General features: G+C 47.4%; 2 protein-coding genes across 4 annotated transcripts; one reads left to right on the top strand and one right to left on the bottom strand.

Moving 5' to 3' along the window:
* Window positions 1-1,862: 1,862 nt before the first annotated feature.
* On the top strand, window positions 1,863-17,263 carry LOC101161461 (wings apart-like protein homolog). 3 transcript variants are annotated; one of them, XM_011493783.4, is made up of 20 exons: window positions 1,863-2,202; window positions 3,296-3,810; window positions 5,357-6,068; window positions 7,588-7,931; window positions 8,294-8,418; window positions 9,125-9,220; window positions 9,295-9,465; window positions 10,038-10,174; window positions 10,248-10,359; window positions 10,444-10,683; window positions 10,768-10,879; window positions 10,952-11,049; window positions 11,178-11,254; window positions 13,344-13,480; window positions 13,552-13,667; window positions 15,036-15,209; window positions 15,358-15,571; window positions 15,640-15,728; window positions 16,402-16,497; window positions 16,584-17,263. In XM_011493783.4, the coding sequence occupies exons 2-20, from the start codon at window positions 3,318-3,320 to the stop codon at window positions 16,647-16,649; spliced, it is 3,609 nt and encodes a 1,202-aa protein (XP_011492085.1). In that variant the 5' UTR covers window positions 1,863-2,202; window positions 3,296-3,317; the 3' UTR covers window positions 16,650-17,263. The 3 variants fall into 3 exon arrangements, with proteins under 3 accessions (XP_011492085.1, XP_011492086.1, XP_011492087.1); XM_011493784.4 differs by having other exon boundaries at window positions 1,874-2,014; XM_011493785.4 differs by having other exon boundaries at window positions 1,874-2,018.
* Window positions 17,049-17,916, bottom strand: atoh1c (atonal bHLH transcription factor 1c). The gene has a single exon (XM_078937700.1). The coding sequence runs from the start codon at window positions 17,768-17,770 to the stop codon at window positions 17,324-17,326; it is 447 nt and encodes a 148-aa protein (XP_078793826.1). The 5' UTR covers window positions 17,771-17,916; the 3' UTR covers window positions 17,049-17,323.
* Between the last annotated feature and the right edge of the window lie 5,756 nt (window positions 17,917-23,672).

Genomic DNA, 23,672 nt, shown 5'->3' with positions numbered 1-23,672 from the left:
GGGGCCAGCCATCCCCACCCAGGAGGGGGGCACCCCGGGGAAAAGGGGGGCCCACCAGGGGTGTTGTAAACATGGCCCGACCAGGCTCAACAGGTGTTTGAATAATTCCACATACATGTGTGAACTTGATTGTGGTGAAATAATCAAAGCTCTTTTAATTGCAATCAATGAGTTTTTACATTGTAATGTGCAAAAGGATTACTGAAAGGTTTGACTTGAATCTACGAACGCTTCTATCATTCGCTTCTATGACACGTGTCTATGACACGCTTCTACGACATGCTTTCTACGACACGCTTCTACGACACGCTTCTTTGACACGCTTCTATCATATGCTTCTATGACACGCTTCTACGACATGCTTCTACGACATGCTTCTACGACACGCTTCTATGACACGCTTCTACGACATGCTTCTATGACACGCGTCTATGACACGCTTCTACGACACACTTCTATCATACGCTTCTAGGACACGCTTCTATGACACGCGTCTATGACACGCTTCTATGACACGCTTTCTACGACACGCTTCTACGACACGCTTCTACGACACGCTTCTACGACACGCTTCTTTGACACGCTTCTATCATATGCTTGTATGACACGCTTCTACGACATGCTTCTACGACACGCTTATACGACATGCTTCTACGACACACTTCTATCATACGCTTCTAAGACACGCTTCTATGACACGCGTCTATGACACGCTTCTACGACACGCTTTCTACGACACGCTTCTACGACACGCTTCTTTGACATGCTTCTTTGACACGCTTCTATCATATGCTTCTATGACACGCTTTCTACGACACGCTTCTACGACACGCTTCTTTGATACGCTTCTACGACATGCTTCTATGACATGCGTCTATGACACGCTTCTACGACACGCTTCTACGACACGCTTCTATGACACGCTTCTACGACAGGCTCCTATGACACACTTCTATGACACGCTTCTATGACACGCTTCTTTGACACGCTTCTAAGACACGCTTCTACGACACACTTCTATCATACGCTTCTACGACATGCTTATATGACACGCTTCTACGACACGCTTCTATGACACACTTCTATCATACGCTTCTACGACACGCTTTTATGACACGCTCTTCACCTCAAGAACCTTTTGATCAAACTCCTCTTTCCAGATCTCTCCGTCTGTTCCTCTTTTCATCCACACCATGATGAAACTGCTTGAACCCTTTCTTCTTAACGTCATGCCGTTTATAAACTTTTAAACTATTAACTATATTCTTTTTCTGTTTTCTATCAATAAAACACAATAAGTTATTGAACAAACATTGGTTAGAACAAGCAGAAAAAAACTTAGCAGACAAAATGCAATTTGAAGCTAAAAAAGAATCAACACTGAGAAAAGAAATGGGGGGAAAATGACTAAAAAAGTATTCAAATGTTTTAAAAAATATATATATGGTTTTTTTTTTTACAAGGGGAGACTATGGATATGAAACGGTGTCTTTAAAAATGCATTCCTAAATATAACAACTAATTTTAACAACACCGGGTATCATTTAAGTGTTTATATCTGCCTCGTTTTTACTTTATTTTATGAAGCAGCAAGGATGACGCATTTCCTGACTCTCACATTGTGGAGGATTTTCTCCGAGTTTCAAGGCTGTACTTGAATGTACCATCGGTGAAGATGTGAAAGTGGAAAGATTACATCAGAACTTCCGGTTAATTTATAGAAGTAAGTTCATCTGCACACCGCTTTGATTTTAAGCTGGCTGATGATGAACCATTTAAAATATTACAAATTGTGATTGTTTATATATAATACATGCAATAAAACTGATTTTAACATCTGATAAATAAATTATCGTCCGACCTTAATTTTGTAGGGTATCTAGTTCCGGTGCTCTCACGCCATCCGCTTGGTTTGATGCGGTGGAGGATCAATGGCAGCCTCGGTTTGACCCAGGGAGAGACCATTGTAGACGGGTTTGGCCGATAATTCGAGCTGGTTTCCTCGCGTGTCATCGTAGGTATTTCCCCGCATCTGCTTCCCTCCCGCACTGTTTTCACGCACTGACCTGCAGGAAGCGGCCTCTACCTAGTCTTGTTTATAGTAACGAACAGCCCAGGGCAGGGGAGCGGGCCCGGCCGCTTGCCGTTTTTTGGCCATTGGTGTTCTCGGTGGTGTCTTAAATCGCCCCTTCGGCTGCTCAGGTATGTGTTCACATCTTCGGTACTGGAAACTGATCGCCGTGGTTGTGTTTTTGGATCGGCTTATGCGGAGTTATTGTTAGCTGCTAGCATCGAGCTAGCTTGTCTGAAGCTAACGCCTGTGTTAGCTTTCAAGAAACGTTTACACAATGAAGGAAAGTCAAATGAATACCATAGATTTTTTTTACACCAGTTTACTTATACTTATCCGTTACTCTCATCTTCATGACTGCTTTCGCTGCGTTATTACAAAATGTAGCAGGTTAGCCCGTTAGCATCGTCCGGCTTGTTAAGCAGCTAGCTGATCTGTTGCTACATCCTTTAGTGGATTGATCAGGGTAAGGCTGATTCATAGACGTATTACTGAGGGTGTTATTGCTTTAAAGTGGATATGTTTTCGGTTGTGTGCATCGTAGAAGGACCCAACTTGAAAATCAGTAACACTGAAGCCATAGGCCTTAGGGCGGCCACTTGTGTTTTCACTTTTTACTGCAAAGAGGAAAACCGTAATTTCTTTCTTCTATGTTCGACATGTCTCTGCGTGGATATAAACCTCTGTTGGTTATTTTGTTTATGCATCATTTTTGCTTTGATTGCTTGAAATAAAACATTTCCAATCCAATCTTGTGAAAACTCTGTTAAGCTGAGATGCAAGTCAGTCCTTCTGCTCATGTTTTGGTTTTGAAATATTCTAAACATTTAAGTCAGATTTTGCGGCCTTGTTGTGTTATGCTTTTGTAAGCGTTAAGCTAACTTTGACAAAATAAACATAAAAATCCTCTCATTTAAAGTATTTTTCTTTAGTTGGAATCTTAAAACAACAAATAACGATTAACAAATGACTTTGTAATCGACTGAGTTACATTTTTTAGTGTGTGTGTGTGTGTGTGTGTGGGGGGGGGGGGGGGGGGGGGGGGGGGGTTAGCTGGTAATGACCTCGGACTGGGAGGTTGTGAGCCTGGCTTGACATGATTCATATCTAGATTTTCTGTTCCAGCTGATTGCTTGAGAATGAAGACGCACTTTAAACACTGGAACTTTTTCACATTCTGGACTCCCTCATTTGTTTTTTGTTTTTTCTCCTCTTTTGCCTCAGAGATCATGAACCACATTCAACAATGACATCCAGATTCGGTAAAACCTACAGTCGCAGGGGAGGGGAGGGCACCTCCAAGTTTGACGAGGTTCTGTCCACCAAGAGAGGCACCCTCAGTACCAAATGGGGCGCCACCACTTACAAAGCCAAGGTGGGCTCCAAGCGAGCCGGGGCCCCCAAGAACGACTCTTTCCTGGAGGTCTCTAAAAGGTCCCGGCCCTCCAAAGGGGACTCGGAAGACCCTTTCGGGTTCGACAGCGATGAGGAATCCAAACCGGTGTCATCACGAGTGGCCAGCAAGTCATCGCCAGGCAAACCAGCTTTTGGGGAGCCCCCGCAAGCAGAGAGGCCAAGCGTTTTTCTCGACACGGGAAGCAAATCCAGCTTCCTGGGATCATCACGCATTACACAGTCTGATCAGGGAGTGTGGTGGGGGTCTACCGACACAGGCCAGCCGGACATTGTGATGGAAGACACCCCTCGGTTTGGGACCACCGGCAGCAGCACGAGCACAGGTAATGCATGCCGAGTTCATGCGTGACGTCATGGTCCAGGTTTCCAGCTGAAAGTCTGTTCAACTACAGTCAATGTCGTGGTTACTGGAGAAATCGAAAATGTTTAAAGAAGTTTCTCTGAAAAATACGTGATCATTTAAAAACACCAGGCAGGCAAAACTTCTTCCTGTTAATCAGATTTCATTTATTTATTATTAACAGTAAGGATGTTAAATGTCACACTGGTTTACAAGGACTTCTCATAAAGTTTAAGGGTTTAAAAAAGTGGAAAAGGGACAGAATAAAGAACACATACATGAACACATGTATCAGGTCTGCTAATGTCCAAAGTAAAACCTTTTTAAGTCTTGCAGGAAATCTAAATCTCTAAAATGTGGTCTAAAATATTTGTTCGTCAGCTTTTCCGTGTGTGTTTACCTTCAATGAAATCCTGTTAGTAATCCACAGTTTAACGTGGCCCGCGTACCAGCCTGAAGTCTTTACATCGCTTCAGAAATGTCTAGAGGAACATTTAACGATGTCCCAGAAACCCATTCAGGCTTACGGTTCTCTCCTGGTTCTAAATCATCTATAAGATGTTCTGTCAGGTTGACTAACCTGCACAAGACTCAGTTCTTAGAACCCAAACTCATTCATGTCTTCACTGACCTTCCATGTTCCCACAAACCCCCTATGAAGTTGGAACTATGGAATTAGTTTGACCAGATCTACAGTGAAGGACTGAACCCTAATTCTGAAAAACAGATCCTCTTCTCTCTGCCATAAAATGGGAATAGGCTGACAATTCCTAACATTTTAAGCTTTAAGGGGATGTCTCCGCTCACATCTCGGTTGAATGCTGATGAATATCCTAATGTTTTAAATATTTACATTTAAAACAAAAATTCAAATGAATCCCCTTTTGATTTGATGAAAGTCAGACTACGCTGTAAAGACCTAACCTGGAAAAGAGCATCAAGCCGCGTTCTCTGTCGCTGCAACGGCTGCCTTCAACGCACAAATGCACACGTGGACATTCTTCAGTTTCACTTCACTCTATACGATTTTATGATGTAAAAACCAACAAGAAAAACTGTAACAGAAATGCTTATTTTGCCCAGAAAAACGAGCTGTTGTTTGTTTTTTTAAAGTAAATATCTGCAGACTATCATCTAGACATCTTTACCGTAGAACCTTTACTGATCGATTCCTGATTCCTGCCTGCTCCTTACCCCCTCTGGTGTTTGTGGTTGTGGATGGGTGGAGCCTATCCCAGTTGTCACGACCTCGACCCATGCGTCTGTTCAGAAAACGCCGCCTCATTTGCAGTCAACCAGAGATGAAACATGAAAGCGAGAGCTGACGTGCTCACACATCCGTCATTTCAGCTGCAGAGCTCACCTCCACTGCAGGTGGAGCTTAGTTTCCATTCAGACTCTGCAGCCCTTGTTTGAAGCAAAGTCTCCTTTAGGTTTCCGTGAATGTCTTTACTAACGTGTGAGTCTGAACCTGGCTTTGTCTTCTGAAGCTTTTTGGTAATCAGAGCTGATTCTGCTTCTGTCTTCAGGAAAATCCAGACAGGGCTCATCTTCATCAGACAACCAGCACAGTTACTCATGGTACCAAAATGCCTCTGAGAGCGACAGGAAGCCCTTGGCCCAGACCACCACCCTGAGGACGGGCTCCAAGACGGAGCCCAGTTGTGAGTCCTGGGACGTTATCATGGGTCTGCGTCCACCGTCGCCTAACCAGGAGCCTCGCAAACCTGCCCCCACACTCTCCTGGGCTTCAGCAGGCATCTCAGTGGAGAATCTGCAGCCTTCTTCACACTTCAGCAGCCCGAGTGAAAGATGCGACGTGGTGAGGGAGTCTGATGTGTTGGAGGTGTCAGATGTCTCCCAGATGTCCTCGTTGTCTCTTGAAAGAAATTTGAACTGTCGGACTTACCGGAGGCCTAACAAGCAGTGCTCTGGCAGAGTCTCAGAGTCCAGCTGCTTCTCTGGCTCTGGTTTGGGCTCAGATCTTCCCAAAGCCATAGCAGAGGACTGTAACACCAGAGCAGCAGGTGGTGCCGGCAGTCGGAGCAGGACAAGGGACTCCACGGTGCTGCACCCGTCCTCTGTTTCCGTGTGCAACGTCACCATCCAGTCCAACGCGGCTGAAGAGTTGAACAGCGACGCAGCGCCTACTAGCGGTGGCGACACGGCTGCCTCTGAGGGCACCGTGCAGCATGGGGGACCGGGATGGCAGCGCAAAAAGGTGGAAACGCAAAACTCAAGGTAACCTAGCAACAAACAAAACCAAGCGCTAGCTGGAAACACCATTTGGTGAAAATGTATTCTTTATGTCTGCTTCAAGAGTCCAAAACCAGTGGGTTTTTATCTGTAGCAGACAAACGTTTGGAGGCAGGAAACAGCCTTGATATCAAGCCATCCTGACCACATCCTTGTGCGTTTGTGTCATGTGTCCTTCACTGCTCTCTCCTGTCACACTTTGTTCTCCGAGTGCTTCTGCTGAAACCGGTTCAATGCTCTGTTTGGCGTAAACATGTCACAGGAAATGAACCCGGGTTGCGTCGCTCTTCTCCTGGTGCGGGTGATTCTGGGACCGCTGTATGTCATTCAGAGGTTTATGATTGGAAATGTCCTGATCAGGTTCTGTTTTTGGCTTAGATCTGATAGTTTAATAAATGGTTAAAAATGAACAAATGTAAAATAAACGGGTCCATTTTTTCCCTTTATTTTTAACTTTATATTTTCATTTAACACTTAAACAGAAAACCTCTGTGACGTAGCTTCAACAATTAAGCAAAAATAGTACAACTATCAACTAGAAAAGATAGTGAACTATTAATTAGGTGATGGGCTGCACGGTGGCGCAGTGGTCAGCGCTCTTGCCTCACAGAGAGAAGGCCCTGGTTTGAATCCCGGCTGGGACCTTTCTGTGTGGAGTTTGCATGTTGTCCCTGTGCATACGTGGGTTTTCTCCGGTACTTCAGCTTCCTCCTTAAGTCCCAAAACACGCTTCATAGTTGGTTACTCTAAAGTGTGCATTGGTTAGTGGGTGTGATTGTGTGGCTCTGCAACAGAATGGCGACCCGGTCCAGGGTTCACGTCGCCTTCAACCTACAGTAGCCGGGACAGACTCCGGCTACGCCGTGACCCCGAAAGGGATAAAGCGGATTAGAAGGATGGATGGATAAATAGGTGAAAATTAGTCATGTGTGAAAGTGCAACTTTAGAAGTGTTGAACATTTTTGATCATATGTGATTAATATCTGCATTAAAGTTTCTTTCAACATCGTTGTCGTAGCATAAAATGATGCTGCGTATCCATGATGTAACCGTTTCTGTGAATATCTTGCTAACTTTACTGAACTGTTTTCGTATGGCTCCAGCTCAGAATGCTGTGGTTTTCTGCTGGGACAGTAAAATGTTGTGATGGTAGAGCATTTATCTGGACTAACAAGCTTAAATATATAAACACTCAGGATGCAACGTTCCATTCTGATGGAATCTGAAACAATGTGATCGGATTGGGACATCTCTGTTTCTGATCATGAGCTGCTGGGGAAGCTGAAATCCACTAGGATCTCATCTTCATCAGCACTCAAACGTGTCAAACGTGGAGCTAAATATGGCGCTGGAGCGTTTTCCTCTACCCTGGGTGTGTAATGTCAGCGACCCTGCAGATCGGGCTGGATTTCCTCAAATCAGGGCATCGTTCCTTCAGTTCCTGCTTGGGTCTTCCTCACACAGTAACCTTCCTCTTCCTCCTGTCCCTGTGTTTCATGTGCAGGTTCAGGCAGACCAAGTCCAAGAAGGAGGAAACACAGGACCTGTTTGGTTTTGACCAAGAGGAGAACAGCTCTACCAGAACAGACGGCAGCTCTACTTACAAAATCAAATACTTTGGCTTTGATGACATGAGTGACAGCGATGGCGCCGAAGACGACAACGTGCACAGCTCCAAACCCAGACAAAGGGCCAAAATAAGCGACGTGTCTGCAGTTCCCCTCTTGGGTCCTGTGGACGAAAGGTCTGCCGACATCCCAGACCCCTTTGAGCGGCTGCAGAGCCAGGAGAAGCCCCCCATGAGGGAGAGCAAGAGGCACCCAGAGAAGCGGGGCGGCAGGATAGCAGGTGAGTGCACACGGTCATTTGGCACTGGAACATGTGGTGGGAGGGGGGCCGGGTTGGTCAACATAAAGCCTTGATGTTAACAGATTCCTACATTTGCACACTTGGAGATCTCGAGCGAGCGCTGAAGTCACAGGATTGGTGCCTTTGGCTGCTGAAAGGACTCACCTTGTTCCCTCACATCAGCCTCCGCTCTGTCACATCCGTTTGTCCATCGGTGTGTTGTGGTGCCGTTAGACTGGAGCTGACATCACTGCTGTTAGTCATGTCAGACTGCAGGGGGAAGCTTTTGTCAGTAGGAGCAGCAGCTTCATTTCAGGCTGCATGTTCATCAGTGATTGTTTGCCTTCCGGATCCTCCTACAGATGCTCTGGACTTCTCGGACGATAGCCTTCGGGTTCTGGCCGGCGGTCCCAGGAGGCCACCCCCCAGCAAACCACCAGAAAAGAACGCAGACTCTTTCCGAAGGATCTTCAGTGCACAAAAGAAGGTCAGAAACCACCGTCCATCACTCCAAACGTTCAGTCTTCCACTGAGGGACAAATGAAGGGGTGGGGGTGTGCATGCATGGGGCATCTAAGAAAGTACCCCAACCCTTGGACTGGATTTCATCAACCAGCACTCATTCTGGTCTGTATGGTCAGCCAGGACACGATGTGCTGCGTTTGTGAGATGGTTTAAAGAGCACCAATACAGATGTGGAATGTCTCCCATTTCACCTCAACAACCCTCACACGAAGCCTTTCCCCTCACATGACCGCCTGTGTAAAAGGGGGGGGTCATCATCCCGCCTTTATTGACGTGGATCAAAGGAAGGAAGACTTTAGCAGTTTTTGCTCTCAATGTTTTCAGACAAAGCGTGGTGTTTGGTTTAAAGCTGCAGCTCTAGTCTGAATGAGGTTCATTCAGACTAGAGCTGCACGATATGCCATGTTAGTGATCAATACTGCAGTGACGACATACATGAACACACAGCTACACAACCACTGCAACAGTTTCATTTAAACCAGAGTTAACCCTGGTCAACATAGAGGCCAGCATCTAACATAAGGAGTCCATCCGATTGGTCAAATGCAGAAAGGGCCTTATTTCATTTTTTAAATACTTCCAGCTGCCGTTAGATTGTTTTAGCACATTTAAGGTAACCACCATCCTTTGCGATTCACAAAGGCGCTTCTGTGGATTTGCTGTTTCAGTCTCCCACCAAAGCCGTGTACAACGCCAGACACTGGACTGTGGAGACTGAGGAGGAGCCCCCCCCGCCGTTCTTCTCCCGCTCACATCCGGTTAACGTAGGAATATTCTCCGACACGTCGACGCATCCCATGGAGATGCCGCAATGCAGCTTCCTGTCTTCTCCTTCCAGGCATCCGTCACGGCCGGAGAGTCCAGCAAGGAACCGTCCACCTCCCAGAGAGACGATGGTCTCTTCAAGGCTCCTCCCCCTCCACCCAAAGTCACCAAGTGTGTGAGCGTTCCTCTGGACCCCTGTCAGGACACGGTCACTGCACTGAAGTGCCACAAAGAACACAAGGAGGTAAGTAAGGAGCTTTTCTGTCAGCATGTGGGCCTGTTTTCAAGTAGACAGCCAAGCTCCGCCCAGCAAACCCAAAGACCTTGAACATAAACTACTGAACTGTGGTCAAGCCTCAAATCTATAGACCTGAACCGGAGGAGAGACGAACCCTTCCTGCCCCGCCACACCTTAGAGCGCTAACTTCCTCAGAACTGTTGCTCCTGTTTGCTGCTCAGCACATCTGTGGGCAGCACACATGCGTTACCATGGAAACAAAGGTAGAAATAGGTGCTGGTCGGGTTAAATGTTGACCTAAAGTTGAGAAAACTCAATCTTTTCAATGATTGTCTTGTATGGAGAGAGGAAATGTCTGGCTCACACCGTCAGGAGTGCAAAGGTGCTGCAGGGAAGCATCCAGCAACAACCTGATGGAGTCTGGGACATTTTTCTGTATCAAACAACGGATCGGTTCTTTTCCATCCACCTTCTTTCTTGTTGCTCCTCATTTTCAGGTGTGGGTGGGGCAGTGGCATCTAAAAAGCAAATGTGTCTTCAGTTGGTCTGAAGCTCCGCCCTCTCCATGTGTTTTCCAGCTGTACACGGTGGTCCAGCATGTGAAGCACTTTAATGACGTGGTGGAGTTTGGAGAAAACCAGGAGTTCACTGATGACTTTGAGTACCTCGCCACCGGACTGAAGAGTGGGCAGCCCCTCAACACCCGCTGCCTCAGGTGAGGAGTCTGCTGGAGAGCAGCAGCAGCAGCAGCAGCAGCAGCAGCTCACTCTTCTGTGATGTTCTCCCAGTGTGATCAGCCTGGCCTCTCGATGCGCCATGCCCAGCTTCAGGATGCACCTCAGGGCTCGAGGGAAGGTGGCCCAGGTCTTCAAAACCCTGAACGATGCCCCGCAGCAGCCGGTAAATGTCTCACACACAGACCCAGGTGAGTGTGGTGGAGGCGGGAAGTGTGCCCATCTAAGTCGCGGCCTGTCGTCTCTGCAGAACTTGGCCTTGTGCACGGCTGCCCTAATGTACATCCTAAGTCGAGATCGGCTCAACATGGATCTGGACCGGTCTTGTCTGGACCTGATGATCCGGCTGCTGGAGCTGGACCAGGATCAGGGGGGTGGGGCTGACTCCAGCGTTCAGTTCAGCGCTAGAGAGTTGGCCAAGATAAAGGAGAAAATCAGGAAGCTGTGTGACACGGTGCACAACAAGCACCTGGACCTGCAGAACATTACGGTACCAAAGTTTGAGCACTTTGCAGTCCGGCTGCAGGTCTGCTTTGGTTCTGCGGTCTCTGAGGCGTGTTCTCACTCTCTGCAGACGGGTCATTTGGCCATGGAGACGCTCCTGTCGTTGACCTCAAAGCGAGCGGGGGACTGGTTCAAAGAGGAGCTGCGCCTGCTGGGAGGCCTGGACCACATCGTAGATAAAGGTGAGCTGGAAAACGGAGAGCTCGGCCCAAAGGAAAGAGTCTTCCTCACTGTTCACGCCTCTGTGTCCACAGTGAAGGAATGTGTGGAAAACCTGGACCAGGAGCACCAGGAGGAGAAGCTAGTGACATCGTTGTGGGGGGCTGAGAGGTGTCTGCGAGTGCTGGACAGCGTGAGTGGACAATCAAACATCGTATCAGAGCAGACATCTAACCCTTGTATGGTCCCTGCATGCAGGCGGTGGTGGGGTGAATAGGCCAACGCAGAACCGGACTTAATGCTGCATTTGTTTTCTGACAGGTAACCGCACACAATCCAGAGAACCAGAGCTACCTGATAGCCTACAAGGACTCCTCGCTCATCGTTTCTGCTGCAAAGTGAGTGGAAATGCAGATGTGCATGATCCCCGGGGTTGTGCATCATTTCCTGGTGGTGTCAGTCACAGCGTTGATCTCTGACCTGTGACCGATGATCAGCACAGATGAGACATGACCTCTGTAAACGGAGGTTTAGCATGACCGTGACCTTCATGGTCCTTGAGGGTGGATTTGAAGAAGATGAGCCTGAAGGAGATCACGGAGGGCTCCTGTTGGGCTTCACCGCCGGCCTCAGTGTGAGCCCTCTGCTGTCTTAACTTGATTAAGCTCAGGCTGCTGTGCCCCCCCGTCCTCCTCCTTCCCCCTATTTCCTTTCTTATTCTCCTTTTTCCTCTCCTGTTCTCTGTTTTCCCTTTTCCAACTGCCTGTGAGCGCTCCAGCTGTCTGCCAGCCTAATTTAATAGTAATATCAAACGATCACTAATCTGTGTAAGCAGCTTTAACGTTAATCTGGACCCCCAGTTACCCGTTAACCTTTAACCCCGTCACACCAGAGCTTCAGCTCCGGTGTTTACATTCGCGTAACTACCGTAACTCTTCAACTCTTGATGCAATCGCTGTAATTCCAGCGTGATCTCAGTTTTGTGCAAACAGAATAAAGAAAAGTATCAGTTGATGGCGTAAATATTTCACTACTGTAAAGTATTGTATCTTAGCTCAAAGCTGCTTTTCTTTGCATCAGAATCCAGTAGAGTTGCGTAAACGGTTGAAGAGCCAACGGTCCTGTGTTAGCAGGTTAAGCTAGCTTTGCATCATCATCAGTTTAACTACCATCTCAAACAGTGGTTACCACTTTAAACTGAGCTAAAGTCAAACACTTTAGTCCAGGGGTCGGGAACCTATGGCTCGCGAGCCATATATGGCTCTTTTGATGGTCACATGTGGCTCGCAGACAAATCTTTAATTATACTTTTTTTATCATTAGTCCAGTCCTTCTCGGGCGCGAAAAAAAAAAAAAAAAAAAAAAGAGGCGCGCAATAGTAGCGGTGCTTGGAGAGAAAAATCTGCGCCAGCGCTATCAGTTTACTATTATCTATAATTTCACAGAGTTTGTACCAGCTGGAAACCTGTGAATTGCCGTGCCTAAAACTGCGCGCTCCCGTCTCTGAGAAAGAGCGCGCAGTTGCGGGGACGGGATGTCAGAGGATGAAAGCAGGGGGGTGGGGCTGAGGTGTTGTGGGGACAGGCAGCAGGTGAATCGCGCAGGGATTGTAAATAGGTAAAACCCACTGCCTGTCACTCACTGCAGTGTGTGAGTGTGTGTTTGGCTCCCCGTCTGCATGTGAGCAGTCTTTGTCACATCTACAGAACATTCAGACCTAAGATCACGTTTAAAGTCTCAACGCCTGCGTGAAGCAGAAACTCACCACGTATCAACCAGACTAGACCATCAGCAAAACTACCACGAGAAATACTCATCATTTATCAGCAACAGCATAACAATGTTATTAAAAAGAATCCACAGACTTATTGTACTTTAAAAATGTTGAAATTACATCAAATGCACACATTCATTTGTATATTTAGTTTTAAACATATTGTCGCGGACTGAGCGGCTGTTGGGCCGCGTTGAAAGTTCTGGAGTTCATTGACCGCATCAAGCAGAGATCTGATTGGCTCTCAGTTCTGTCGCTCAGCCTGTTGTTAGGTAGTTTGGACCAATGGGGTTCAGCTATGGGCCGAATAAGGGAAATGGGAGGGCTGGAGCGGGAGCAGGTGAATATAAAGTTGGTAGAAGCGCTCTCTCTCGTCTCGTGTCGACAGGAGAGATTAAGGAGTTGCTGAATTAATTTTACGGCGTTTGTTGTGGTCTACAGTAACCAGAATAAAGAACCTTAAAAGAGGTTAAGTCTCCGTGCCTCAGTGTGGGAAACTACATTATTGTATGGCTCTTTCGAAATTACATTTAAAAATATGTGGCGTTTATGGCTCTCTTGGCCAAAAAGGTTCCCGACCCCTGCTTTAGTCCATAAAGTAGCGCCCCCCCCCCCCCCCCCCCCCCCCCCGCTGTCTTGAACAAGGCCACAGACTGGTCTTCAGGGTGTTTGGGGGTGGAGAGCAGACGCTCATGAAGGCTGTTGTGTGTCAGGGCGCTGCGCCACTGCGAGCACATGATCCAGCGCTACAGCAGGGAGCTGAGCTCGGACGGAGCGGCGATGGGGAAGGCGGTGGAGAACTGCATGAGGGCCATCATCGGAGTCCTGCTCAACCTGACACATGACAACGGTAAGTCTGTGCAGTCCTGCATGCTGCCAGCTCCTGGACGGGTTCTGATCCCTTCTTGTTTTATTCCTCAGAGTGGGGCAGCACCAAGACTGGAGAGCAGCAGGACCTGATCTCCACGGCTTTGAACTGCGTCCTCAGAGTGCCCCAGTATCTTCCTCAGGAGCAGAGGTTCGACGTCAGAGTGCTGGTGAGCTCTGACACTCCATTCACACGTATGGAAAGGCTTTGCTTCATGCTGCTGAGGGTCTGCAGCCTCTCATCTTCACGGCTCTGGAGACTTCTTAAAATGTTCTGGTTGTATTTTAGTCCATCTGAATGTGGTTGGTGTGGATCATGGAAGGATGGACAATGCTTCCTCTGATTCTTAAAGCTGGAATCAAACTTTTTCAAAGCTTCATATAAGCGGTGTGAGGTGTAAGTGGAGGATATAACTAGAGTTACCACAACACCATGTAGGACTGGAAGAGAAGGTCCAGAATCATCTCCAGGTCAAAGGTCTCTGTCAGATCTGAGGTTCAATGAGGGGGTGTGATCCAAGTAAAGTGATGAAGAAGAGTTTGATAAGCTAAGACGGCAGATTGTTGGCAGAAACTGCAGAGTTGCATCAGATCTTCCAGGCAAACGGAAACTATTGCCAGACTTGATATAAGTGTTAAAGGTGGAGACGTTGGAGAGAACAGTCAGTGTTGTCTTTAGGAACGGTCTCTAATGCTTGAGCAGTGCAGCTCTGGCTTTGTGTGGGGAAAAAGGAGGCTGGAGCTTGGGCTGTGACGATAACCGCCACACGGCGCCCCCTGCTGGTTCATCACCACGGTGATCAAAAATCCCACACCGTCACAGCTCTAGCTGCAGCTCCCAGTTGTTAGTCTGACACAGCAGTTTAAACGTACTAAAGCAACCTGGACGACCAGAGTCCTAAGGTGAAGCTCCTGAAGTTTCTGCAGGAACAAAGTGGAAGCCAAAGACCACAGACATGCAGCTAGAGCTCACGGCCAAAACTCTTTTGCTGTCTAGTGGGGTCATCTGGACCCACTAGACAGTGCTCTGAACCTTTTTTCTTCAATGATTTGTGATCTTCACTGGTGTCCATGGATTACATGAAATCTTTCCACCTTTATCCACCTTTGTCATGGTAGGGAGAACACCTCAATGGAAGGGGGGGTCATCTGGACCCCATAGGATAGCACAAGGGTGAAAAGAAAAAAACCTAAATACACTGCAAAGATACGTGGATGGAGGGTGGGTGGAGATTGGTTGTAGAGGACTCGGTACTGTCAGCTCACTCTCTGCTGGGTCAAAAGGGGAGGAGCCTAAAGCAGGTGTTGGGTCAGGTGATTTTAGGATGTGGGGCATAAATAATAGGACGTAAAGGAAGCTGGTTATCTGAAAGTCCCTGCGATATGGGATGTCTTTGAAGTCTCAACCTGGTTGTACTTCATTTGAATTCATTTATTTTTGTATTCTTATTTTTGGGTTGGACCTGTGTGTTTTGGAAGGCTTTTAGCTGATCTGTTGTAGGTTTCCTGCTGGACTCACAGCGTCTGTGTGTCCTCAGGGTCTGGGTCTGCTCATCAACCTGGTGGAGTACAGCGCCAGGAACCGCTACTGCCTGATGGAGATGGAGATGGAGGAGGGTCAGGGTCCCTGCGACTCCACCGTGCTGCTCGCCCCACAGCCCCAGCACGTCGCCAGCACCGGCCCGCTGAGCGCCATCGCTGCTCTGGTGCAGGTAGAGTCGCCGCCAGCAGTAGAGGGTTGATGGGAATCCGGTGGAGCTTCAGCCCCACCTCTGCCGAAGCTCCCGTCCGGACTCGGCGTGTCAGAATTATTGCTGAGTCGACCTCTGTCGATGATGACCCAAACTCCTTGGGTTTCAGCTCTTCATTCAGCGGGAGCAGGCTGCCATTCTGGCAGAGGCGCAGACCGATGACCTCATCAAAGAGGCTCCAAAGCCGGCCCTGGACCAGAGTGGCGAGTGGCAGGAGACGGGCGGGGAGATCCAGTGGGTGGCCAATGATTCAGACTCCAACAGACAGGAGGACAGTATTAAAAAGAAGGAGGAGGAGGACGAGCCGCTGGACCTGAATAAAGGTAGATGAGCGGTTTTGGTCCTGATGGAGGATCAGGAAAGTCCTGATGCAGGTTTTCTCTGTTCCCAGCTCTTCAACATGCAGGAAAGCACATGGAGGACAGCATTGTGGCCTCCTACACCGCACTGCTGCTGGGTTGCCTCTGCCAGGGGAGCCCGGTGAGTGCACGTGTTTCACTGTGCACGGCTTGATGTTTGGAACAATACACTCAGAAAGGATCCTTTCATGACCTGGACCGTCTGTCATCGTTCATTTGATCAGTGAAGTGTGAAAATCAAGAGTTCCACTTTAAACAACTTGTAGCCATTTAATTGCATTTCATTTTTGGGGAAAGAAGTATTTGATCCCCCAGTAACCAGACTCTCCAACATGGAAAGACTAAACCGCTTTCAGTGGATTTAAGGGAGAAGTAAACCTGCACAAGACCAGAATGACTACAAAACCATCAGCAGGAAGCTGGGGGTTACCGTGGCAACGGTTGGTCCGGCAAAACCATCCACCACCTTTAGGTCTGGGCCTCCAAACCAGATCTGACCTGGTGGGGTTTCCATGATCATGAGAGCAGTGAGAAATCAGCCTAAATCAACACGGCAGGACTGTTTTTGGAGGATTTAAAGTGGATTCCTCGATTTTCTTTCATGAATCTGCCGTTAGGACGACAGACTCTGTTTGTTTTTACACGGGCAAACCTACAAAGTCAGCAAAGGATCAAATACGTAGGAATGTTCTAGAGGAGAAGGAATGCTTCTGTGCAGCAGAATCTGTAAAGTAATGTTAGACTGCATGCTTATGTCCAGAAGAATAACTGAAGAGCTTCTGTTGTGTGACCAGATGAATGTGACTACTGTGAGGGAGAACCTGCCCAGAGGCGACTTCTCCATCATGACGGAGATGCTGAAGAAGTTCCTCAACTTCATGAACCTCACGGTGAGTTCCGCCTTCACCTCTGCTCTGTTCAGAGCTGGTTCCGGTCGGGCTGGCGTGGTTCTGATGCCGTCCGCTTGTTTCCACAGTGTGACGTCGGCACGGCCGGACAGAAGTCCATCTCCAGGATCATCGACTATCTGGAGCATTGCTGAGGCCCCCCCTCACCAGCTGCTGGGCTTTGACGTTAACGTTGCTCAAACGAGTCCATGTTGAAGTTCTGACCCTCTCTAGCCCCCACACCTCCATCCTTAAACTTTCCCCCTTTCAAAGAATTCCAGTGTTCCAGTTTTTCTTCCAGCGTCGAGGCGGAAGGCTTTAACCGAAAGGATTGGACTACATTTCCCATCATACCTCTGAGGCATCTCACAACACTGCTGAGAAGGACCTTTTTTGTATGAAAAGGTGCCCCCCCCCCCCCCCCCCAGACACAGGAGAAAGCCATGGTTTTAGATTTGTGTCATTTCTGCCAGAGACTTTTAACGTCATGAGTAAAATGTTTTCCAGAGCTCAGCGGAGGAAACAAACACACAAACAGATGTTTTTGTTGCAGAAAGTTTTACTCTCACAGGAAGCAGCATTTGTACATAGATGCTGTAAATACACGGAGGGGGGGCGATTGAGTCTTAACTCTACTTTTGTGAATCTATTTTTCCTTTTCTAAGCGCGTGCTTGTTGTGCACGGAGGATAGCTGCACCTTTGTACTGATTTCAGGGCGTGTGTCTCACCTGTACAGTCTTCAAAGAATAAAGCTTCATACTTTTAGTAGCCCCGCCCCTTGTGTGTTCGTAGAAAGATGGAAAGTCCTTTTGAAGAACAAGCAGGCCTTCAAGCGTCGCTTTGGTCCCCCGCGTGCTCCTGGGGCGCGCGCGCGCCGTCGTGCAGCAGCTCGCTGAGCGTGCTGATGTAGATCTGCGCCATCTGCAGCGTCTCCGCCTTGGACAGCTTCCTCTGCAGGTGCGGGATGACGCTCCGCAGCCGGTCGAAGGCCACGTTCAGACCCAGCATCCGCCTCCTCTCGCGCGCGTTCGCGGCCAGCCGCCGCCGCCGCCGCTGCGCCCGCTCCAGGGCGCACTGGTCCGGCTGCGTGATGAGCCTCAGCGCGCCGCCGGAGGGGCACACGCGCAGCTCCACCACGCACGGACTGTCGCTGCAGTCGCTCTCCGGGCCGCTGCTCGCCGGGGTCGGGCTCCGCTGCAGCAGCGCGTGGATGTCCGCGGGGCACAGCCCCCCCTGCGACTCCAGCGGGACCAAGAGGGTTTTACGCGGCGGCATGGCTGCTCCGAGGCGCAGAAGACTCCTCCAGCTCCACGCCTCAGGGGGACATTTATGGAGGAGAGTGACGCACGCACGCACGCGCGTGGCGTGCTCCGGGGGCGTGGAGGAGGTCGTGTGCTGCTTAATGAACAGAGCGGCGGGGGGTCCATCAAAAGAGGATTAGACGCGTCTGAGTGCACGCTTTGGACCCAGCCCGGAGGAGGAGCCACTGGCACGCGCGAACGCACGCGGCTGCGCTTCTGTTCGGCCTTTCAATGAGGAGACAGTTCACGTCTTTTCCACAAATCGATGCATCAAAGTTTTGAAGAACTTTTTAAGAGCGAAGCTTTTAGACCACTCACTCATGTGAGTTGACCTTTAACCTCTTTGTCTTGTTCTCCTTTCTTTCTCACCAGACTGCCAGAAATGAACAATCAGCCGGTATGTCTCTAATTTTTCCCAGTTTGGATTTGTCCTCCTTTGAATGTTTTCCTGGTCTACATGACAGAGATTCAAAGGGTTTATTATCATATGCACAGTAAAGAAACGGGTTTCCTGCACAATGAAATTCTTTCTTTGCTGTCTGCTCTGAATGCCAAAAAGTATACAGGAAACTGAAACAATTCACACGCAACATACACACAAAACACAAGATGTCGAGTGGCAATTCTAAATGTGCAAAAAGTGATAACAGTAGCAACAATGAGGATGTGCAAAGGTGCAGTTTGTTGTTCCAGACTCCTGTCAGCTGTTCAGGAGTCTGATGGCAGAGGGAAAGAGAGTTTCTGAGTCTGGTGGTCCTGAACTTCACAGTCCTGCACCTCCGTCCTGAGGGGAGGAGAGAGAACAGACCTGGTTGCGGGTGGGTGGGGTCAGCTCTCCTGCAGACCCTGCGTTTGTAGATGCTCTGCAGCGAGGGGAGAGGAGTCCTGGTGATCTTGGACGCAGTCTTCACCGCTCTCTGCAGGCGTTGGCGGTCCGTGGCGGTAGAACAGCCGTACCACACTGTGATGCAGCTGGGCAGGATGGACTCAACCATGCAGCTGGAGAAGCTGCTGAGGATCTTTGGGGATGCAGAACCTCCTCAGAAAGTACAGCCGCTGATGAGCTTTCTTCACCAGCTGTGACGTGTTCAGTGTCCAGGTGGGGTCCTGGCTGAGGTGGACCCCCAGATATTTGAAGCGATGTACTTGACCCTAAGTCAGGGGCCTGCAGCCTGAGGCTCCACAGCCGCATGGCGTCTTTCACCTCTCTGCAGCGGCTCCCTGGTTCAAATGAAAACGTTTTTCATTGAATCCAGTTCAAACGTATTACGCTGCCAGGCTTCTGAGCACATAGTACCTGTAAAGCTCCAAAAGTTCATCAGTTTGTCTTCGTGGTTTAACAAACTGAAACACTTTTGACAGATTTCTGAGTGTCGTGGATCACAGAAATTCAACTTAAGGATTCTAGGAGTATTTATTGTTATTTTCAGTGAACAGAGCAGATTCACAGAATAGGAGTTTGCTGCGGTGCTAATGTGACATAAAACACTTAAGAATAGAAAAAATGAACCCTAAGCAAAATAAGAAAAGGACACAATGGTCAGAACAATAAATAGAAATAAACGGTGCAAACTGAGGATGAAGGAGGTCCAGGAAGAGGACAGGTGACTGGACTTACAGGTGAAAAGGTTTGAAGGGGGAGGAGTTAAAAAGTGTTGATGAGTCTGACTGCAGAGGGAAAGAAACTGTTCGTGTGTCGTGAGGTTCTGGTCCTGATGGACCTTAACCTCCTGCCTGAAGGGAGTGGCTCCAGTAGACCATGTCCAGGGTGAGACGGGTCGGCTGCTATCCGGCCTGCACGTCCCCGAGTTCTGGAGACGTAGAGGTCCTGGACAGATGGAAGGCTGCAGCCAATCACCTTCTCAGCTGAGCGCACACTACGCTGCAGTCTGTTGATGTCCCTGGCTGTGGCTCCAGCGTCCCACACGGTGATGGAGGAGGTGATGGTGGACTCTATGATGGCCGTGTAGAACTGAACCATCGTCTTTTTTTCCACAGCTTAACTTAAGGTCAGTAAGCACAACCAGAATTTAGGAGCACCGAATTCTAAGGTGGATTTTCTCATTATTTAATTAAGGATTTTACGCCTTAATATGGTAAGGGTCACTTTAATAGTTCTAACTTTAATTTGGTTAGATGAACACATTTCTGTTTGAGAGGCACCACAAACGGTAAAACTCACTTTTTATTCTTTAAAGTCTCTGCTGACATAACACTAGACTGCATTTACTGCAACGAGATGATCTAATGTGACACGGGGGGGGGGATGGGGGGGCTTTTATTTTATGTGAACCTCTATCAAAAAATTAAAAACAGTTTCACAGTAAAATAAAAATAATCTATTTTCTCTAAATGTTTGTTTTATTTATGCCCAAAAAAGCAAAAGTTAATTTATATTTATCATAATAGTAACTACATAAATACAAAAGTTAAGCAGTTGAACTTTGACCAATCAGTGACTCCAGTTCGGTAGTGATGAATGGATAGCAGTGCCTTTAATCCACGGAAGTGACAGCCCTTTGAAGGAGGAACGAATATTTGTGGTTTGTGCCTGGCTGGAATTATTTGACACCAAGTTTTTCATTTATGGGAATAGAGCTGTGGGGGGAAAAAAACTGCAGCAAGATTCACCAGATTTGCACCGCTGTGACATTTCTCACCGAGCCTCTTCCAGCTGTGAGTGGATGAGCTACCATTGACAGTCCAGTGTGAACACCATACGCAACAATGCGCTGAGCACGGGTTCTTGAACCCACAACCCATGCTGGGCGTGCACGTAGCACTGAGCGAACACGGTCCTGTTTCCTTTATTTTCTAAACCCACTTTATTCCTTTAACAGGGTTGCTGGAGCCTATCCAGGAGCAGTCAGCTTAGATTTATTGATTGATTTCAAGCATTGTAGTCAAAGCAATAAAGATTGATCAAACTCATTACAGAAATATTGAAATTTATAGATGAAAAAACTGAAAATAAAACCAAAAAAGTCACTTAAGTCACATTTGCTTAATTAATTATAGTGGCCATTAACTAAAGTCAAGTAGAGCTTGATTTATTGCTTGAAAAGGAGCGGGAAGAAGTGAGTTGATATAACCCCCCCCCACACACACACACACTGAATTTATTAATTTAAATGTTTTACAGTTTTTGAAATCTGGTTCTGATCCAATAGATTCTTTACAAGTTACTAAATCCAGTGTCTAGTAACGATTGATCATCTTAGGAAACATTCATTATCATTAGAAAACATGATCACAATAAACCAGTAATTATTGTTACACATTACAGATCAAGTAAAATCAATAGTTATTGATTGTAATTAAAAGATCTTTGATTATTTCACCACCATCAAGCTCACACATGGATTTGGAATTATTCAAACACTCAGGTAAGGGTGGGTTTACCCTGGACAGTCCGCCTGTCCATCACAGGGCAACACAGACACACAACCTCCCACACACCTACCTAGGGACAGTTCAGAATCTGTAAATAACCTATGAAGCATGTTTTTGTACTGTGTGAGAAAACCCAAACATACATGAGGAAAACATGCAAACTCCACACAGAAAAGACCCAGCTGGGATTTAAACCAGGGCCTTGGGGTGAAAGTGCTGACCACTCCACCGCTGTGCAACCTAATAAGGTCATTGTTTCTTTTTTTCCCTGGTAATTATCTTTTCCTGTTCTCTTTCCAGTATTATTCCTTTTCTGGCTGAATTAATATATTTTTTTCCTTTCACAAAATGATAGGACGTTTTCCAGGATCTGATCATGACAGCCTGAATTCTCATTGCGATTTTGTGATTTGTACACTGAGTGTTGTGCGTTTGTGTTACAGCACACCTAGATACTGTAAGTAAAACACGGCAACAGTTTCAAGAAGCTTTGAAACTCCTGTTTTCTGAGGTGTCCAGCACTATTTGAGCATTGAACCCTTTAGATCTTCAGCGTTGACACCATTTTCACTCTGTCAGGTGATTATCTTCCAGTGGCTGAATCTCATCACTTGGGTTTGTGGGTCTTTAAAGCTACATTTGTTACGTTGCCTGGCGTACATGCAGCATTTGATATGGAAAAGCCCCATTACAGCAGCACAACACTGCCTCTCATGATGGATAAAATCCTAAACGTTTGCCTCATTCTGAACTCAGGTGGGAGTTCATCAGAGCTAACGAGCCAAAGGCAGAGGCTAAAATGAAAGAAATAAAAGGTTTGTTCACAGGAGACGACATTTATATCTGTGTGTAACCCTTGTGCTATCCTAGGCACTTTAATGTTGGGTCATCTAGACCCACTACACAGTGCTCTGAACCTTTTTTCTTCAATGATTTGTGATAAAGTCGTTGTTGCATCCACAGGACCAGAGCACGAAAACCTTTGATGCAAGTCTGAAACAATAGAAATAAAACCAGAGTTTTAAAGACAAGAATTTTTTTTAAAACAGTACTTTCACTGAAATGCTCTCCAAACAAACATTTTTATATGAAAACACTATCTCATATTTGGTTTGATGCTTTTCTTTTAAACATTCGCACAGTGTGAGGGTTGGTGGGGGTTGGTGGGGTTGACCATTCAAAAAAGCTTGGAAAGCTTTCATATAGATGGGAATATTTTTTTCTGACACCTGTTGGATGCACCAGGTAGAGTTTGCTTTACCTGAAAACGTTCTTCTGCAAAAACTGCTAAATATTTGTAGATTATTTTATGTTTTGATTAAAGCAACTCCCCGTCTTCCTTATTTAGTGAAAAAAATTCTAAAGTTCATGTCTTCTTTGATGGAGGGAGCCGGTTTAGCTCATGCTGGTTTGCGGCGCCTTCCTTCCGTGAAACCAGGGTTCAAATCCAGGCTGCTCCCTGTTCCCTTCTCTACTTCTGTGTGCCGGTCCCAAGCCCGGATTAATTGAGAGGGTTGCATCAGGAAGGGCATCCAGCGTAAAACATTGCCAAGTTAACCATGCGACTCGTTGGCTGTGGCGACCCCTGATGGGAAAAGCCAAAAGTGAAAAAAGATGTCTTCTTTGATGGACACCTCTGTCCATGAAAAGGTCATTCTTTTTTATTCAGCTCTTTAAAAAAGACATTATAAGTTCCAGGAGACCCCTGTCTCTTCTCCTGGCTTGAAGGCAGACCTGTTGGAAAGAGCTCAGCTCTGCAGATCTGCATACATTGGAAGAGCTTTGAGTGTCAGAGAAAAGTCCAATCAGGTGTAATCGTTCAGACAAAAGCTGCAGAAGCTCTGACGCTGTGTTTCAGGCTTTCTTTGAGGCAGCGTGTCTGAGGAAAACCCAGACTCTGTTCTCAGGTGTTGAAGGATTGAAGCCGCCTTGGTTTCTGATTGATTTCAGTCCATCATTCTGTGAACCCATGGACGAAAGAGACCCGCTGCATCCCCACTGTGTTCCTCAACGTTCTCCTGAGAACCAGCACAGGGTCCCCTTTACCCCTTGTGCTATCTTGTGGGGTCCAGATGACCCCACTCCCAACGTTTACGTTACTGTGTTTGAGGTGCGATAAGTTCCAGACCTTCAGTGCTTTCACTGAACCCCATCACAGGTGAGGATGGTTTATCCGTGTTGGACTGATGCAGATCTCTTCCTGAGTCTTTGTGTCCTCATGGGAAACATTGAAGCATTTCTGGTTTTAGTCAGACTGAGGTTATGGTCTCAAAATGAACCCAAGAATCGCTGACGGCTGTGGAATCATTCTGCCAGATCTGCTCCAGACTTCTGTGAGGCTCGTTACAAACACAGTGCTGGTCTGACATGTTAGCGGCTGTCCGACACGTTAACGTCGACATGTCAGCCGCCTGCGTTTGAATCAGCTGCCAATGAGGGCTTAGACTCCGGATGGCCCCCACCCTACAGCTTATGAATGAATA

Source organism: Oryzias latipes, chromosome 19 (genome assembly GCF_053564925.1).
Source record: "Oryzias latipes strain Hd-rR chromosome 19, Olatipes_Hd-rR_3.1".
NCBI classification, from domain to species: Eukaryota; Metazoa; Chordata; class Actinopteri; order Beloniformes; family Adrianichthyidae; genus Oryzias; species Oryzias latipes.
This window is presented reverse-complemented; position numbering and strand designations above follow the sequence as displayed.

Bases quoted from the DNA above. Each gene is read 5' to 3' on its own strand.
- LOC101161461 (XM_011493783.4), top strand. From the start codon at position 3,318: ATGACATCCAGATTCGGTAAAACCTACAGTCGCAGGGGAGGGGAGGGC. The intron at 9,466-10,037 runs GTAAGTAAGGAG...TGTGTTTTCCAG, and splicing joins GCCACAAAGAACACAAGGAG to CTGTACACGGTGGTCCAGCA. The intron at 10,175-10,247 runs GTGAGGAGTCTG...ATGTTCTCCCAG, and splicing joins CTCAACACCCGCTGCCTCAG to TGTGATCAGCCTGGCCTCTC.
- atoh1c (XM_078937700.1), bottom strand. From the start codon at position 17,770: ATGCCGCCGCGTAAAACCCTCTTGGTCCCGCTGGAGTCGCAGGGGGGG.